General features: G+C 37.6%; 1 protein-coding gene and 1 pseudogene across 5 annotated transcripts in view; one reads left to right on the top strand and one right to left on the bottom strand.

The window, feature by feature from the left end:
- CUNH12orf40 (chromosome unknown C12orf40 homolog) overlaps positions 1 to 17512 on the top strand; it is a 263127-nt gene that overhangs the window by 189413 nt on the left and 56202 nt on the right. For all 5 annotated transcript variants that reach the window (XM_053895208.1, XM_053895206.1, XM_053895210.1 and 2 more), the window contains 2 exons: positions 11018 to 11057; positions 14391 to 14529. In XM_053895208.1, the coding sequence (XP_053751183.1) occupies positions 14424 to 14529 (106 nt within the window). In that variant the 5' untranslated portion in view covers positions 11018 to 11057; positions 14391 to 14423. The remainder of the gene's footprint in view (positions 1 to 11017; positions 11058 to 14390; positions 14530 to 17512) is intronic.
- LOC109268576 (cyclin-dependent kinases regulatory subunit 1-like) lies at positions 12656 to 13059 on the bottom strand (annotated as a pseudogene).

The following is a 17512-nucleotide window of genomic DNA, read 5'->3' as shown; positions in this document are numbered from 1 at the left end:
GAGTGCTTGGGTGGCTCAGTCAGTTAAACCTCTGACTTTGGCTCAGGTCATGATCTCATGGTTCATGAGTTTGACCCCACCTAGAGCTCTGTGCTAACAGCTCAGAGCCTGGAGCCTGCTTTGGATTCTGTGTCTACCTTTGTCTCTGCCACTCCCCTGCTCACATTCTTTCTCTCTCAAAAATAAACATTAAAAACTTTTTAAAAATAATTATTGGTTGGGTACTTATGCCATTTTATTCATTGTTTTCTTAGTTGTTTTTATAGTTCTTCTCTATTCTTGCTCTCTTCCCCTGTGAATTGCAGATTTTCCCTAGTGGTGTTTGCATTTATTTCTCTTTGTTCTTTGTGTATTTCATATAGGTTTTTAGTTTCTGGTTATCATGTGGCTTATATATAATATCCTTTGTATAATACAGTCTATATTAATTTGGATGTGACTTAAGTTACAACACATTTATAAACATATTTATTGCCCTTTCCACATTATATATATATATATATATATATATATATTTTAGAGGCTTTTAAGATTTTATTTCTAAAATACATTTTTCATATTTTAGATGTTTTATTTTGTGTATTTCCTAATTTGTAGATATAATTGATTTTATTGCTTTTGTCTTTTGATTTTCATACTAGCTTTATAGTGATTGATCTAGTGTCTTTTCTATATATTTGCTATTGCCAGTGAAATTTTTTTCCTTCCATTATTTTCTTTATCTTTGTTTGACTTTTTCTTTTTCCCTTGAAGAAGTCCCCTTAATATTTTTTGAAAGCCTGGCTTTGTGGTGATGAACTCCTTTTTTGGGAAACTCTCTCTCTTTTAATTCTGAAAGATTACAGGGTAACCTTACAGGGTAAAGGATTCTTGTAAGTTTTCTCCTTTTATTATTTTGAATATATCATGTTCTTACTTTTGGTCTGCAAAGTTTCTCCTGAAAAATCAGCCAATAGTCTTATATGATTTCTCTTGTATGTAACGATTTGCTTTGCTCTTGCTTCATTTAAGATTCTCTCTTATTTGTAACTTTTGAAATCTTAATTATTGTATTTATGTAGACCTTCTTGGGTTCATCTTGTTTGGGCTTTCTTTGCTTCCTGGACCTGGATGTCTATCCCTTTCTCCAAGTTAAGGAAGTTTTTAGCTATTATATCTTCAAATAAGTTTTCTGCCCCATTCTGTCTCTCTCTTTTTCTCTGGGACCCTTATAATGTTAATGCTATTATGCTTGATATTATTCCAGAGATTCCTTAAGCTATCCTCATTTTGTTTTTCCTTTTTTTTCTATTTGTTTCTTTTTTGTTATTGTCCTTGGGTGCTTTACACTACCCTGTCTTCCAGATTGCTATCTATTTTTATGCAGTCTCTCTCTCTCTCTTTTTTTTTTTTTTTTTTACATTTTATTTATTTTTGAGAGAGAGAGAGAGAGAGAGAGAGACAGACAGAGCACAAGTGGGGGAGGGGCAGAGAGAGAGACAGAGACACAGAATCTGAAGCAGGCTCCAAGCTCTGAGCTGTCAGCACAGAGCCCGACCTGGGGCTCGAACTCACGAGCTGTGAGATCATGATCTGAGCCTAAGTCAGTTGCTTAACCGACTGAGCCACCCAGTCGCCCCTTCTGCATTCTCTTAATCTGTTATTATTCACCGTGATATATTTTTCCTTTCAGTTATTTTTTTAGTTTTGATGGTTCCTTTTTATATTTTCTCTTTGTTGAAGTTCTGAGTTCATCCACTCTTCTCTCAATTTCAGCGAACATCTTTATTACCATTAGTTTGAACTCTTTAGCAGGTAGATGACTTATCTCTGTTTTGTTTAGTTTTCTGTGGTTTTGTTCTTTTGTTTAGAACATATTCCTTTGTCTCTTTATTTTTTTCTGATTCTATGTTTGTTTCTATGTATTAGGGAGGTCAGCTCCTGGTTTTGAAAGTAGTGGTCTTCTGTAGAAGGCATCCTGTGGCACCCAGTAGTGCAATTGCCCCTGGTTACAAGAACCAGACACTCTAGGGGTATCCCCTTTATGGGCTGCATGTGCCTTCCTGTTGTGATTGTGACTTCTGTGGGTTCCCTGGTAGTTTGGACTGGCCCCCAAGCCAACTGTCTGCAATGATTGGCCCTGACTGCTATGGGTGCACCGCTGGGCAGGACTGGGCACTGGAATGGCTGGCTGAGAGGCCCATCTGCAACTGCGGTGGGCATGTTGGTGGCTTGGCCTGACTTCCCTTTCTCTGGGGCAAGAACTGCTTTAGAGTGGTGCTAATCTCCTCTGGGGCTGCTGGGTGTGGCGGGGTGGGAGCTGCTTTGGAGGGGTGCCTGTTGGGACAGGTGGGTTAGGTAGTGCATAATTTCAAGGGAATGCCAGGGTGGAACCAGTGGTACTAGCAAAGTACATGGAGAGCACATAGAGAGCACACAGAGAGTGTTGGAACTGGCTCTTGCAAGAATCTGACCAGCTAGGTTGAAGGAGGGCAAGAAAAGTTGTGCCAGCATTTCTATTCCCAGAGAAAGCTTCTACAGATCCCTGCCCCTCTGGCACATGCCCTAAAATTAGTCAATAAATCTTTTATTTATAACCCTGGTGCTTTTCAATATGCTATTTTTATTCTGGGTCTTGGACTGAGTGATTAGTATGCTGGCTCTTTAAGAGTGGAATATCAGTTTCCTGTATCCCTCTGGCTCTCTTGCAGTAAAGCCCCCCTGACTCTGAAATCCTGACCCCCAGCAGTGCTGGGTGTGCCTGATAAGGGGATTGATTCCCTCACTCCTCACCAGGACCTCCATCCCTATGACATCCTTCCTGTTTGTAGGTTGTCTCACCGGAGGGTTTTTTCCTGGCTGTAACTCTTCCCTTGCTACCCTTCTCAGTGTGGCATTAGCTGTGGAGGATCTGTTCTGCCAGTCTTCAAGTCATTTGTAGAGTGAGTTGTATATATACAATTGTTGCCTTGCTATGTCTGTGTGAAGAGGTAGGCTCAGGATCTTCCTACTCCTTGATCCTCCCTAAATTTCCCTCTTTCTCCCAGTTTTGACAGAATGGTCTTAATGAAGGAATTAAATCTCCTTGATCAGCCAGGCTCTACCTCCTAGTTGTCTCTCAAACTTTTATTATTGTCCAAGCCTCCTTTGTTCTGTTTCTTAGTAGTAGGTGGGTCCTAGCGGGTAAGATACAGTTAGCATCTGGTTGCTAACTGCCTTGAGGTATGCATGTATTTAAGCTCCTTCCAGGAAAAACAAAACAAAACAAAACTGAGAGGTGAGCTTTTTTGCTTGCCCTAGCTGTGCTGGGCTCCTTGGATAGCCTCTGGGTTGTGTTTCTATGCCCAAAGAACTATTTCATTGTTTGCTACATTTCTGTGGGAATGGTGAATGCAAGCTCCATTGACTATTAGAATCAGGTGATCTGGAGACCAGTCCTTTAGGTGGCTGTCACAAAAGTTGTGGTGCTAAATATGCTGTACAAGCTATTTCCTGGTAGATACTGGAGATTTGGTTTCATTGGAGTGGGGAGAAGGCATGAGAGAGGTTTGCAGTCTTCGAAGGTCTCTGAAGATCACAGACAGCTTGTTAATGCTTGCTAGATTAGGATCTTTGCCCCAGGGCAGCATTTTTTAAGGTAAACAGATAAACCTTTTTCAGAGAAATAATGGATTTAAGAGATTTTGCCTGGTTACTTCTTGCTTAGCCCTGGGGTGATAGGCTAAGAATTGTTTCTTTGTTTACTAATGTTCTTTTGGTTTCTTGAGTGGAAGCCCCTTTGGTTATCAGTGTCAGGACATCCAGTGACTTGTTCTTTGGGTGACAGCTATAGTGGCTGGAGCACAGCATCCTCTTCTAGGGAGATGCTGGTAAACTGGAGTGGTTTAGAAATAGGCAGGAGAGGTATCCTCTGGCTTGCTAATTTCTGATGGAATGATCAGCCTGACTGTCAGGCGGGAGCTTTTAAAGTATGCAGATAAACCTTTTTCAGGGAAAGGCTGGGAGATAGATGATTTACCTGCTCACTCCATGCTGAACCCTCAGGGATAGCTGTGATGAATGCTGCATGCCCATTATGAATAGCTTATTTGTTTGCTATGTCTTGTGGGTCTCCTGGACATAGGCCCTGTTGGCTTTCAGACCTACATTTTTAGGAACCTGACTCTCCAGTGAGAGTTGGAATGCTGTATATGGAGTACAAACCATTTGCTTCTCTGGTCAAAACTAGGAGTTGGGGGTTCCCTCCTCACTATATGGCACTGTGCTATGGCTGGGGGGAGGGCGTGTTTATGGTAAGTGTGTGTCTGAGCCTTTCCTACTCCTTTCAGTGTGGGTATTTTCTCATTTATCTAGTATGTAGGAGTCACTCAGCTAGTTTCTGGATCTCTTTCAGAGGGAATGTGGTACGTTTGGTGTGTCTGTGGGAAGAGGGGAGCTCAGGAGCCTTCTATATTGCCATTTTGCTCAACCCTTGGGGAGCAAAAAAAAAAAAAAAAAGAATAACATTGTTATTTTGATATTCACCTTTTCACCTAAGCAAATCCATTAGAACATTAGATGCAACTGTTAGGAACACACACACACACACACACATCTGACATAGCCACATAAAAAATTACTTTTGAGTCACTAACTTCTTAATTTCATTGTATAACATTTTTTAAGTAGCTGTTTACACTCTTTGGCAGCCCAGCATCTGAGCCCCTTGTTGGCATGTGGGATATTTCCCACCTTCTGAGTTTTGGTGCTAGGCATAGGCCACATTCCTCTATAGAATCTGGCAAAACAAAACAAAACAAACCCAGATACTTGTTTCAGTCTGTTTTGCAGCTACGGAATGGGCGTATGATCTAAGCTCAGACTTTGATGCATTTGTCCTGTATATTGAATAGTAGTTAAGGAATACAGAGCATCTATTGTAGTTGTAGGCACTTGTAGGTGCTGCAGCAGGATTGAATTTTCAGAGGCAGTAATGTCAATGATGCCAGACGGAGGTATTTACTGTTCAGCAGTGGAGAGGGTGAAGCCACCTTGGCGCCTCTGGCCAACCTATTATAGTCTTTAACTTTTAGCAAGCACCTTCAGCCCTCATGATTAACTAAACCTTTCTTTATCTATAGATCATGCATGGTTTCCTAGAAAGACTCAGAATAAAACCCTCTGGTACAACCTCCAACCACCACGATGACATTTGTAGCTAGCACCATTGAGTCTGTAAGCATTCAAGGAGTGTTACCACTGTGTCCCCTTTTACTAATTTTTTAAATTTTTTTTTAATTTTTAAATTTAATTTTTTAAAGTTTTTTTTTTAATTTTTTTTTTTAACGTTTTATTTATTTTTGAGACAGAGAGAGACAGAGCATGAACAGGGGAGGGTCAGCGAGAGGGAGACACAGAATCTGAAACAGGCTCCGGGCTCCGAGCTGTCAGCACAGAGCCCGACGCGGGGCTTGAACTCACTGACCGTGAGATCATGACCTGAGCCGAAGTCGGCCGCTTAACTGACTGAGCCACCCAGGCGCCTCTAAAGTTTTTTTTTAATGTTTATTTATTTTTGAGACAGAGAGAGACAGACCATGAGTGGGGGAGGGGTAGAGAGAGAGAGGGAGACATAGAATCTGAAGCAGGCTCCAAGGCTCTGAGCTGTCAGCACAGAGCCCGATGCAGGGCTTGAACTCACGAGCTGTGAGATCATGACCTGAGCCAAAGTTGGACGATCAACCGACTGAGCCACCCAGGTGCCCCTAATTTTTTAAAGTTTTTATTTAAATTCCAGTTGGTTAACATAAAGTGTAATATTATTTTCAGGTGTACAATATAGTCATTCCGCACTTCCATAAAACACCTGGCACTCCTCACAGGTGCTCTCCTGAATTCCCATTGCCTATTTAATCCATCCCCCCACCCACCTCTACTCTGGTAACCATTAGTTTGTTTTCTGTAGTTAAGAGTCTGTTTCTCAGTTTTCCTCTTTCTTCCTCCCCTCCCCCCCCATGATCATTTGTTTCTTAAATTCCATGTATCAGTGAAATCATATTTCTGTTCGTCTGTCTCTATTTTGCTTAGTGTAATACTCTCTAGCTCCATCCACATATTGTGAGTAGCAAAAGTTCATTCTTTTTTATGGCTGGGTGATACTCCATTTTGTGTGTGTGTGTGTGTGTGTGTGTGTGTGTGTGTACCCACACACACATACATACACCACATCTTCTTTATCCATTCATCAATCAGTGGACATTTGGGCTGTTAGATAATTTGCCTACTGTCGATAATGCTGCTATAAACATCAGGGCGCATGTATCCCTTCAAATTAGTATTTTTGTAGTCTTTGGGTAAATACCTAGCAGTGCAAATGCTGGGTTACAGGGTAGTTCTATTTTTAACTTTTTGAGGAACCTCCATATCATTTTCCACAGTAACTGGGCCAGTTTGCATTTCCACCACCAGTGCAGGAGGGTTCTCCTTTCTCCACATCCTCAGCAACACCTGTTGTTTTTTATGTCCTTTATTTTAGCTGTTTTGACAGGTGTGAGGTGTTATCTCATTGTAATATTGATTTAAATTTCCCTGATAATGAGTGATGTTGAACATCTTTCCGTGTGTCTGTTGGCCATCTGTATGTCTTCCTTGGAAAACATGTATGTCTTCTGTCCAGTATTTTAACTGGATCATTTGTTTTTTGGGTGTTGAATTTGATAGGTTCTTTATAGGTTTGGATACTAACCTTTTATCAGATACGTCATTTGTGAATATGTTCTCCCATTCTATAGGTTACCTTTTAGTTTTGTTGATTGTTTCCTTTGCTGTGCAGAAGCTTTTTATTTTAATGAAGTCCCAATATATTTTTGCTTTTGTTTCTCTTGCCTCAAGAGACATATCTAGTAAAAAGTTGCTATGACTGATGTGAAAGAGGTTGCTGTCTTTGTTCTGCTCTAGGGTTTTGATGTTTTCCTGTCTCACATTTAGGTCTTTAATCCATTTTGAATTTGTTTTGTGTACAGTGTAAGAAAGTGGTCCAATTTTGTATTTTTTTAGCTCTCTCCTTTTTTTTTTTTTTTTTTTGGTAGTCTCCATGCCTAAATGGGGCTTAAACCCCTGACCCTGAGATCAAGAGTCACATGATGTACTGACCGAACCAGCCAGGCACCCCCAGTTTTGTTCTTTTGTACATTGCTGTCTAGTTTCCAACACTATTTTTTGAAGAGACTGTCTTTTTTCCATTGCATATTCTTTCCTGCTTTGTCAAAGATTAATTGACCAGATAGTCGTAGGTTTTTTTCTTTTACTGATTAACTGCCCTAAAGTTCCTTTAAAAATCTTTGGGTCAGGCAGAAACCTTGGAGTTGGTTTTTGCACAGGAGTCTGCCTTCTTCCCAGGTGGCCAGCCTCCTGAATAAAGCTCAAATTCCTTTCCAATCAAAGCTCTTGAGTATTGGCTTTTCAAGTGACAGGCAGCCAAACTTGGGTTTTTGGTGACAGTGGTATAGTCAGTGGTGTCCAGGGTTCACCATGTCAGCAGTGGTGTCCTATGAAACTAATTATGGCATGATTTTTTACTGTGACCTCACAACAGCCTCGATTTCTTCTTCCTACTGGTTGCCAAACTTGCTTTCTCAGCCTTCTTGCCAGGTCTGTTGGCTACCCAGCTTCCTTTTAATACATTTATTTTCTGTTTAACCAAAGGGGCTTTCAGTTTCTTGTAACTAAGAATCCTAATTGATGCAATGTTTTTTCTTTAGGGCACCTCATTGAGAGTGATTATATTCAGTAAAACATTTAGACACTGTTGAGTAGCATTGGTTTCCTTTATAACAATCTAAAATGTCCTATTTAAGAAATTACCTTTGACTTCTACATCAGGATCCTTTTTCACTTTCATTATGGTCTAGTGATTAGTAGGCTGATGTAGGAGCTAGTCTTGAGTTCCTAATGGACTTTTCTTAGGCACGTAGTGATGGGGATTGTGTAGTACAATGAATTTGGTGAGAGCCATAAGAAGTGTCCTGGATAATGGAAAATCAACCTGGAATAAAAGCACTTCATCTATGCATATATAAAGACTGTATTTAGATTTTGACTTGTCCCTAATTCTGCTGATTTTCATAATGTGAGAACTGCTGATAGAATTGATATTTCTTTTTATTATCTGTTTATAATCTGAAATGCTTAATATTGCTGGCTCTGTCATACTTTTTATATTTCTGAACTTTGAAAAGTCTCTTTGTACTCTGTGCAAGTTTTTGTAAACTTTAAAATGATGGAGAATAAACTAATCTCTCTGGTCTTATCCAAACTTAGCATTTGAGATGCCAGTGAAATGTAATTTATTTTCCTTTTTTCCCCTAAAATTTGAAAGCCAGCCGTACACTTTTGCTGCATAGAACAGAATAGATTGGATTCTTTGATCAATGAGCTTAAACTGGTCAATTAACACATAGCTATTGGGAGATATGCTAAAGAACAAGTTCAATAAATGGCAAAATATGAGGGTATTCAGTAACTGTCATTCATGTAGTTTATGAAAATTTGGAAAAATTTCATTTGGAAAAATGAATGGCTTTGTGATGTATTCACAGTCAACATACTTGGAAAGTAGTGTAGTGTACTAGTTAAAAACTTCACACTCGGAATTCTTGTATTTGAATCCTGGTTCTACCACTTACTAGCAGTGTGACCTTGGGTAAGTTACTTAACCTTTCTGTGTCTTAGTTTCTTCATCAGTAAAATGGGGATAAAAATAGATACAATTTTATGGAATTGCTGTGAAGATTAAATGAGTTTATACATATAAAGTATTTAAAGTATTTAGAGTGGTACAAGATATATGGTACTCGTTATTAGGTATTATTTTCATGTTATTTCATATAGCTAAGATACATTTGATTATTTTACTTATAATTCTTGCACAAATCTTGAATTTGAGGCCATAGTTTCATGTATATCTAAAAGCTATATTGTGCATGGCACAAAAACAGACACATAGACCAATGGAATAGAATAGAAACCCCAGAACTAGACCCACAAACGTATGGCCAACTCATCTTTGACAAAGCAGGAAAGAACATCCAATGGAAAAAAGACAGTCTCTTTAACAAATGGTGCTGGGAGAACTGGACAGCAACATGCAGAAGGTTGAAACTAGACCACTTTCTCACACCATTCACAAAAATAAACTCAAAACAGATTAAGAACCTGAATGTGAGACAGGAAACCATCAAAACCCTGGAGGAGAAAGCAGGAAAAGACCTCTCTGATCTCAGCTGCAGCAATTTCTTACTTGACACATCCCCAAAGGCAAGGGAATTAAAAGCAAAAATGAACTACTGGGACCTTATGAAGATAAAAAGCTTCTGCACAGCAGAGGAAACAACCAAAAAAAACTAAAAGACAACCAACGGAATGGGAAAAGATATTTGCAAATGACATATCGGACAAAGGGCTAGTATCCAAAATCTATAAAGAGCTCACCAAACTCCACACCCAAAAAACAAATAACCCAGTGAAGAAATGGGCAGAAAACATGAATAGACACTTCTCTAAAGAAGACATCTGGATGGCCAACAGGCACATGAAAAGATGCTCAACATCGCCCCCTCATCAAGGAAATACAAATCAAAACCACACTCAGATATCACCTCACGCCAGAGTGGCCAAAATGAACAAATCAGGAGACTGTAGATGCTGGAGAGGATGTGGAGAAACGGGAACCCTCTTGTACTGTTGGTGGGAATGCAAATTGGTGCAGCCACTCTGGAAAACAGTGTGGAGGTTCCTCAGAAAATTAAAACTAGACCTACCCTATGACCCAGCAATAGCACTGCTAGGAATTTACCCAAGGGATACAGGAGTACTGATGCATAGGGGCACTTGTACCCCAATGTTTATAGCAGCACTCTCAACAATAGCCAAATTATGGAAAGAGCCTAAATGTCCATCAACCAATGAATAAATTGTGGTTTATATACACAATGGAGTACTACGTGGCGATGAGAAAGAATGAAATATGGCCCTTTGTAGCAACATGGATGGAACTGGAGAGTGTTATGCTAAGTGAAATAAGCCATACAAAGAAAGACAGATACCATATGTTTTCACTCTTATGTGGATCCTGAGAAACTTACCAGAAACCCATGGGGGAAAGGAAATGGGAAGGAAAAAAAAAAAGGAGGTTAGAGTGGGAGAGAGCCAAAGCATAAGAGACTCTTAAAAACTGAGAACAAACTGAGGGTTGATGCGGGGTGGGAGGGAGGGGAGGGTGGGTGATGGGTATTGAGGAGGGCACCTTTTGGGATGAGCACTGGGTATTGTATGGAAACCAATTTGACAATAAATTTCATATATTGAAAAAAAAAGCTATATTGTGCAGATCTGCTTGTATTGTCATGAATGTTTTACAGCATTTCAGTATTACTAAGAGAGCAAATATTTTAGTAACTGTTAAATACTGTACTTTCATTGGGATTTAGTGCAGTGTTTAGCACAAAGATCATAGGTATAAGGTGCATCCATAATGACTAGCTTTTTTTTTTTTTTAAGAAGTTAGATGATTTCAAAAACACTTAGCTGATACATTAATATAATTCAGGTTGCTCTAATAATAAACTTAACAGTTCCTTAGATCCTATATAGATTTTGATCTTCTCTCTAATCCCTCTCGATTTTAGTAGAATATTGAAATACAAGGAAAGGCAGGAAAATAGCAGTTTTGACCAAGAATATTGCTATCAGATGAGAATGTTTCAGGGATACATCTTTTCCAATGCATTGCTTTCTCTTTGCTTATATTGATTTTATAATTCAGATTTTTTAATGTTTTTTATTTATTAGAGGTTAGTCTTTATTACTTCTTGAATTTTCTAAGAAAATTTTTTGAAGTAGTATATGCTATAAATAAAATTTTCATAGTTTTCTTTTCAAAAAATAATATAATTGTTACTATACTTTTAGATGTTAATTTCAAGTCTTCAGCCAAAATGGCAATCATTTAAGAAACTATTTTTTTAACCATTATATTTTTTTGTTTTGCTTCTTTTTTCAGTACCAGGGTTCTGATCAAGCAGGAAAGGAGAAAGCAAAAGGTAAAAAAAATAAATATTTTTATTTATATCAGCATTATGAGAACAGTGATCTTCTGAAATATTTTTTGAAAGTTAATAAATTCACCTAAGTAACTAAAAGACTGACTATCCAGTTTTTTGTTTATAGATAGCTTGAATAGCCAACCATTTTGCTCAGGTGGAGACTTAAAGATCATTGTTGATTCTAGCTCCGACATATATCCCACGTCTGATCACTTCTCACTACGTGTGCTATCAGTACCCCAATTCATATCGTTTATTGCCTAGAGTATTATGATGGTCTTAGAACCTGTCTCCTAACTTTTTTATTAGTTCTTTTTCTTACATTGATTTTATTATATAAAGTTGAGCATGTATGTATCTTACAACTGAGTAGTGTATATTCAAGAGAAACTCTTCCACATGTGTACTTTGAGACATATGCAAGCTTGTTTGGATCTTTGTTACGCAGCAAAAAGAGGAGAAGGCAAAAGAGAAGGGCAAGAGCCTGGGGAGGGAAGGAGACCATCCAAATGTCCATTAGCAGTAGAATGGTTGAATTGTGGGATACCCAAGTAATGGTACAGCAGTGAAAATGTATCAACTACATAGAATTAATGTAGATGACTCCCCCAAACATAATTTTTAACAAACGTCACAAGTCACACAAGGTAAGCAGTAGCATTCTGTTTGCCAAAAGTCCAAAACAGAAAAAAAAAATGTTCAAAGCTCATAAAATTTAAAGAAAAGCAAGGGAGTGATTATAATAAAAGCAGGATAGTTATTAACTTAGATGATGTCTCACTATAAATTTAACTTGTATTTTTTGGACTAATAAGGTTATCTTTTCATCCGTGTTTCCTCTTTTACGAAGTACTTTTCCAAGTATTTTTTTTACATTTTTTTTGGTGGTGTTGGTCTTTTGCTTATTGTCTTTATATATTTAGAATTTTTTGTTGGTTATACGTGTACTCTGTAGCTTTTATTTTTCTTTTCTTAATGCTGTCTTTGAAGGAAAGTTCCTAATTCTAATGTAATTGAACTTACCAATTTTTTCTGTTTTATCTTTCATTCCTTTGTAGTCTGTTCTTCATGTAGCAGTTAGTATGATCTTTTAAAAGCACAAATCAGAATTTGTCATTCTCCTGCTTAAAAGCTTCAGTTGTTTTTCACTGCTTTTATTTTATTATTTTTTTATTTTTTATATTATAAAAACTTCCTCTTTTATCAAGGTAACATGGAACAGATTTCTTGAGTAAAATGGAAAGTTTCCAATACAATGAAACATAAACCACCATACATACAATACTTGGCAGAAAAAACAAAAGAGCAAGTTTACACAGTCCCTGTGATAGCCATGACCTTATTCTTAGATTAGTTGCTTCCTCCATCTACCAAGTGTATTCTGCTGGGTACAGAGCTCTGCATGGCTTCTGGGGTCACACTCAGCCAAGGCTGCAGCCCAAATAGCACTCATCTGGCTGGGCCATGGTGCTGTTGGCTCTGCTCACTTGAAGCAGAGCAGGTCACCAGCACATTCAAACAGTCTGAATATCCTTTCAATATCAAAGGGAGAAACAAGAAAGTAACATAATAATGTTGTCAGAAAGATGTTAGCTTCATTTCTTTGGCTTCTTGGTCAGTGTCCTCCAGAACAAGATGTGAGGTTCTGGTTCATGGATCATATAATGGACCCATCCCTGACTCTGCTGAAAGCCAAGATGCCTCCAAGTTCAGACTCAGCTATCAAATGTGTTTGAGACTGGCGTGGCTATGCCCTTGGGCAACATGGCATGCTGTACTGGAACTCCTCCTTGTTGTATTTGTCCGCATGGTAAATCTGTTTGTGCGGTTGTGCGATGTGATCGCTCCACCTGAGGACCTTCAGCCAACCTCTAAACAACTCCCAGCAGCACACCACTGCTTTTAGAGTAATACTGACTTAACCATAGCCGAAAAGGACCTGAAGGATTTACACCTTCCCTACTTCTCTGACTTTCTTACTACTCACCCTGTTATTCATTGTGTTTTAGCTACACTGAACTTCTTTCTGCCATTCTTCTCTTTGTCTGGAATATTCCTCCTCAAGATATTTGCATGCCTGGCTTATCAACATTTGTGTTTCAGCCAAAATAATCTCCTCTTAACATTGTTTTTCTCTGATCTCAGCATCTAAGTAGCTCCCCACTCTCTAGTTACTTTCTCTCTAGGACCCTTTTTTAGTCCTCACTCTTTTTCATAATTTCGTATTTAGTTATAAGTTTGTTTGTTCTGTCGTCCCTCACCTTCATTAGCATATATTCATCAGAAGAGGGATTTTATTACTTTTGTTTATTTTGTATCGCCTGTGCCTGGATGTGACAAGCAATAACGTAGGCATTCAGTAAATAAACCATGAATATAGTCTGTCTCCAGATTTTTTTTTTTTTTTAATATTCTAACTCTGGATCATTCTTGTGAATATTTACAAGAAAGGAAAAGACATATGGCCCTCCCCCAAAGTGTTGATCTCTAGTTAGGCTTCTTTTCTCTTCTTTTAAAGGAAAGGTATGACATTTTCGAAGTCATGATTCCCCAAAGTACTCTTCCCCAACTCTATTTTTTAATCCTTTCATACTCATTAGATGACTTTGTCTTATATTTTAGAGGCAATAGAAGGTATCATGAGAATTATCTCAGATTTCTACTACCAGTTCTGTAAACTATCTTATATCTTCACTAAATCTTTCCCTTCTGTGACTGTGGAAGTACTGTAGTTTCCTCTAGTCAAAGGAATCTGCAATCTGGATTCCATCTTTCTCAGGGACTTCATGGCATCAATTAATTCTTCTCTTTCTTATATCCTCCACCAGTCACTGTCAACTGGAGGCTTTACACTGATACTCAAACATACTTAATTTTCCCCTATTGAAACAATTTTTGCTCCCTTTCTGGGTCCTTTCCCTTTCCTGCTATGCCTCTTCACTCTTATCTCCCATTCACTTCTCAGTCCTCTCCACAGTACAACCCTTGCTAATGGCAAAGTAGGAGTCATGGAAGGATAACAAAGGGAATTAAATTGGCAACTTTCTACATTTCATATAATTTTTAATCTTTTGATACTGGGGAATGGCTCTGTTTTAAAGTCATTACGTTTAACAAAAGAAAGATTTTAAGAGGCTGTGAAATTAAGAGTCTTTGGGCAAATTATAAGTCATCATGATTGATTTCAGTTTATATGTAAACATATAAAGGGGATATCAAAAATATAAAAATGTCAAGTCAACTATTTAATGCATTATTGCTTTTTTATTTTTATGATTCTGCCTAAAATCATATGGCTGTTGTAATAACTTTTATTTTTAATTGTTTTAGGAATATTTTGAAAAGAAAAGGTTAAAATCAAAAATGAAATTACTGGGGGTTTTATCCCCTGTCAAAAATTCCACTGTCAGTTTAGACCTCCTTAACTTGTATATGGTAAATCACATATCTTGCCAGAAGAAAACACCTGGTAAGTCTTTTCATTAGCATTTTGTTTTGACTCTAAAATAATCGTAACATTCAGTTTTCTAATAAAATTGTAACTTTAGAACTCAAAGTATAAATTAGTACTTTTGTTAATTCTTAAAATCTTCTGTGGCTTCATATTTTTAAGTTATGTGTTATATACAATTAACTTTGTAAGGTATGGTCAAACATTATATTGCAGTTGTTTTAGTTACTACATTAGTCTGCTTAGGCAGATAGTTACCAAAGTTAGCTAAAGGGCTAAGGGAATAAATGTCTTTACTGTCTTACAGTATTTAGAGAATTTGTTTGAAAGGAGGCACTGAAAAAGGTTTTTCCATTAATGATTAGTTTCATATATCACAACTTGAATAATTTCTTAGGCATTCTTAGAATGTTAACTATAGTAGTCTAATACTTCAAAACAAAGTTCATTTGCCTATGTTTAGAGTCTTCAAGTAAATAAAAAGTTTAGACAGAGTATATTTTTGTCTCAAGGGAACTTGTGTGCGATATTTAATCTTCAAGATAAGTGCTAAAATGAGAGCCTAAGAAATAAGACTGTTCATAAAGGAGGATAGAAATTGCTTATAACTACTGTTAGTATATCCTCTTTTCCTTTCTCTGCCATTTTTGTATCTTACTCTGCAGATGACGGTTTACACAAGGAAATTTAGTTATACTTTAAAAGTAAATATACTATTTATGGATTTTAGCAATAAAATTTTTTGTTGTAAATATGATTGATGTATTTACCTTCTTTTTCTTCACTTAACGTAATACAGTGTTATCAGCCACAGTCATGATGTTTATTGATTTTATAGCTGAAAGTTTGCACCCTCTGCAAACCTGTATTTCCCCTACTCCACAGCCCCTAGCCCCCAGCATCCACTTTTCTACTCCGTTTCTATGAATTTGACTTTTTTTTTTTTTTTTTTTTTTTTTTAGATTCCATATGTAAGTGATACCATGCATTATTTGTCTTTCTCTAGCTTACTTCAGTTAACATGCCTTTACGGTCCATCCAAGTTGTCACAAATGGCAGGATTTCCTTCATTTTCATGGCTGAAGAATATTTTGTCATATGTGTATACCACATCTTCTTTACCCATTCATCCATTGACACACACTGAACTTATTTCCATATCATGGCTATTGTGAATAATTTTCCTGTGAACATGGGAGTGCAGGTATCTCCATATGATGCTCTTTTCATTTCCTTTCAATATATACTCAGAAGTGGGATTCCTGAGTCCTATGGTAGTTCTACTTTTAATATTTTGAGGAACATACATTATGTTCACTGTAGTAGCTCCATCCATTTACATTCCTACCAACAGCAATCAAGAGTTCTCTTTTTCTACATCCTTGCTGGCACTTGTTTATCTCTTGCCTTTTTGATGATAGCCATTCTAACAGGTATGGGTTGATATCTCATTGTGGTTTTGATATGCATCTCCCTGAAGATGAGTGATGTTGAGCATCTTTTCATGTACCTGTTGACCATTTGTATGTCTTCTTTGGAAAGCTGTCTATTCAGTTTCACTGCCCATTTACAAAATTAGCTTGTTCATTTTTGGCTAAGAGTTGTATGAGTTCATTATATATTTTGTATATTGAACCTTATCAGATAAATGATTTGCAGATATATTCTCCCATTGCATAGTTTGTCTTTTCATTTTGGGAAAGATTTTTTTTGCTGTGCGGAAGAGTTTTCGTTTTTTGTTGTCTCTTTGTTTTTATTTAAATTTTAGTTACCATACAGTGCAATATTGGTTCCAGGAGTAGAGTTCATCATATAACACCCAGTGCTCATCACAAGTGCCCTCCTTAATACCCATTATTCACCCACATCCCTCCATCAACCCTCAGTTCTCTATTGTTAAGAGTGTCTTGTAGTTTGTTTCCTTCTCTCTTCTTCCTCCCCCCCTTCTCATATGTTCATCTGTTTTATTTCTTAAATTCCGCACATGAGTGAAATCATATGGTATTTGTCTTTCTCTGACTTATTTCACTTAACATAGTACATTTTAGCTCCATGCTTTTTAATTTTTTTAAATGTTTATGTTTGAGAGAGAGACAGACAGAGCGTGAGCAGGGGAGGGGCAGAGACAGAGAGGGAGAGGAAGACACAGACTCTGAAGCAGGTTCCAGGCTCTAAGCTGTCAGCACAGAGCCCAATGCTGAACCTGAACCCACGAACCACGAGATTGTGACCTGAGCCAAAGTTGGAGGCTCAACTGACTGAGCTATCCAGGTGCCCTGATTAGCTCCATGCTTCTTAGTTTGATATAGTTTCACATGTTTGTTTGCTTTTGGTGTCAAATCCAAAAAAAAATCATCTCCAAGACTGATGTCAAGGAACTTACCTCTTATGTTTTCTTCTAGGAGGTTTATGGTTTTAGGTCATATGTTGAACTTTTTAACCCATCTTGAGGTGAATTTGTGTATGGTGTAAGATAGGGGACCAGTTTATTTTTCATGAGGCTGTCCAGTGATTTATTTACCTTCATATATTTCCTTTCTCCTTCACTTTCTTTTCATTTATATATTCAACATGTTTATTGAGTACTTACCCTAAGAAGTATATTGGATGCTAGGAATAGAATAGAAAGTGATGGGGTCAGGGCACACTGCCCAAAAATAAGGCACCTTGGCATACTGACTATTCTAAGCACAAGGAATTTGAGAAGCAGCAGAGAAACAGGAAGGATTCTCATTTGAGAACTGTCCTCCCTATACCTTGAGGAAAGGAACGTCTTTATCTCCAAGACAGAGGGACGCCGAGAACAATCTGAACAAACAAGCCTTGCTGTTTTTGAGGAACATTTATTATGCTTCACTTAGTTCATACCCTTTTTTGTTCAATCACATTTTCCCACTACTTTCCACTCTTCATCAAACCTAGTATAAAAGTGCTCAGGTTTAACCACTTACTTGGGTCTCTATTTCTTTATAAAGTTTTCCATTTAAAATTTATTCAGTAG

The sequence above is a fragment of the Panthera pardus genome, unplaced genomic scaffold, assembly GCF_024362965.1.
Source record: "Panthera pardus isolate Hobbes unplaced genomic scaffold, ASM2436296v1 HiC_scaffold_6, whole genome shotgun sequence".
Taxonomy (NCBI): Eukaryota; Metazoa; Chordata; class Mammalia; order Carnivora; family Felidae; genus Panthera; species Panthera pardus.
This window is presented reverse-complemented; position numbering and strand designations above follow the sequence as displayed.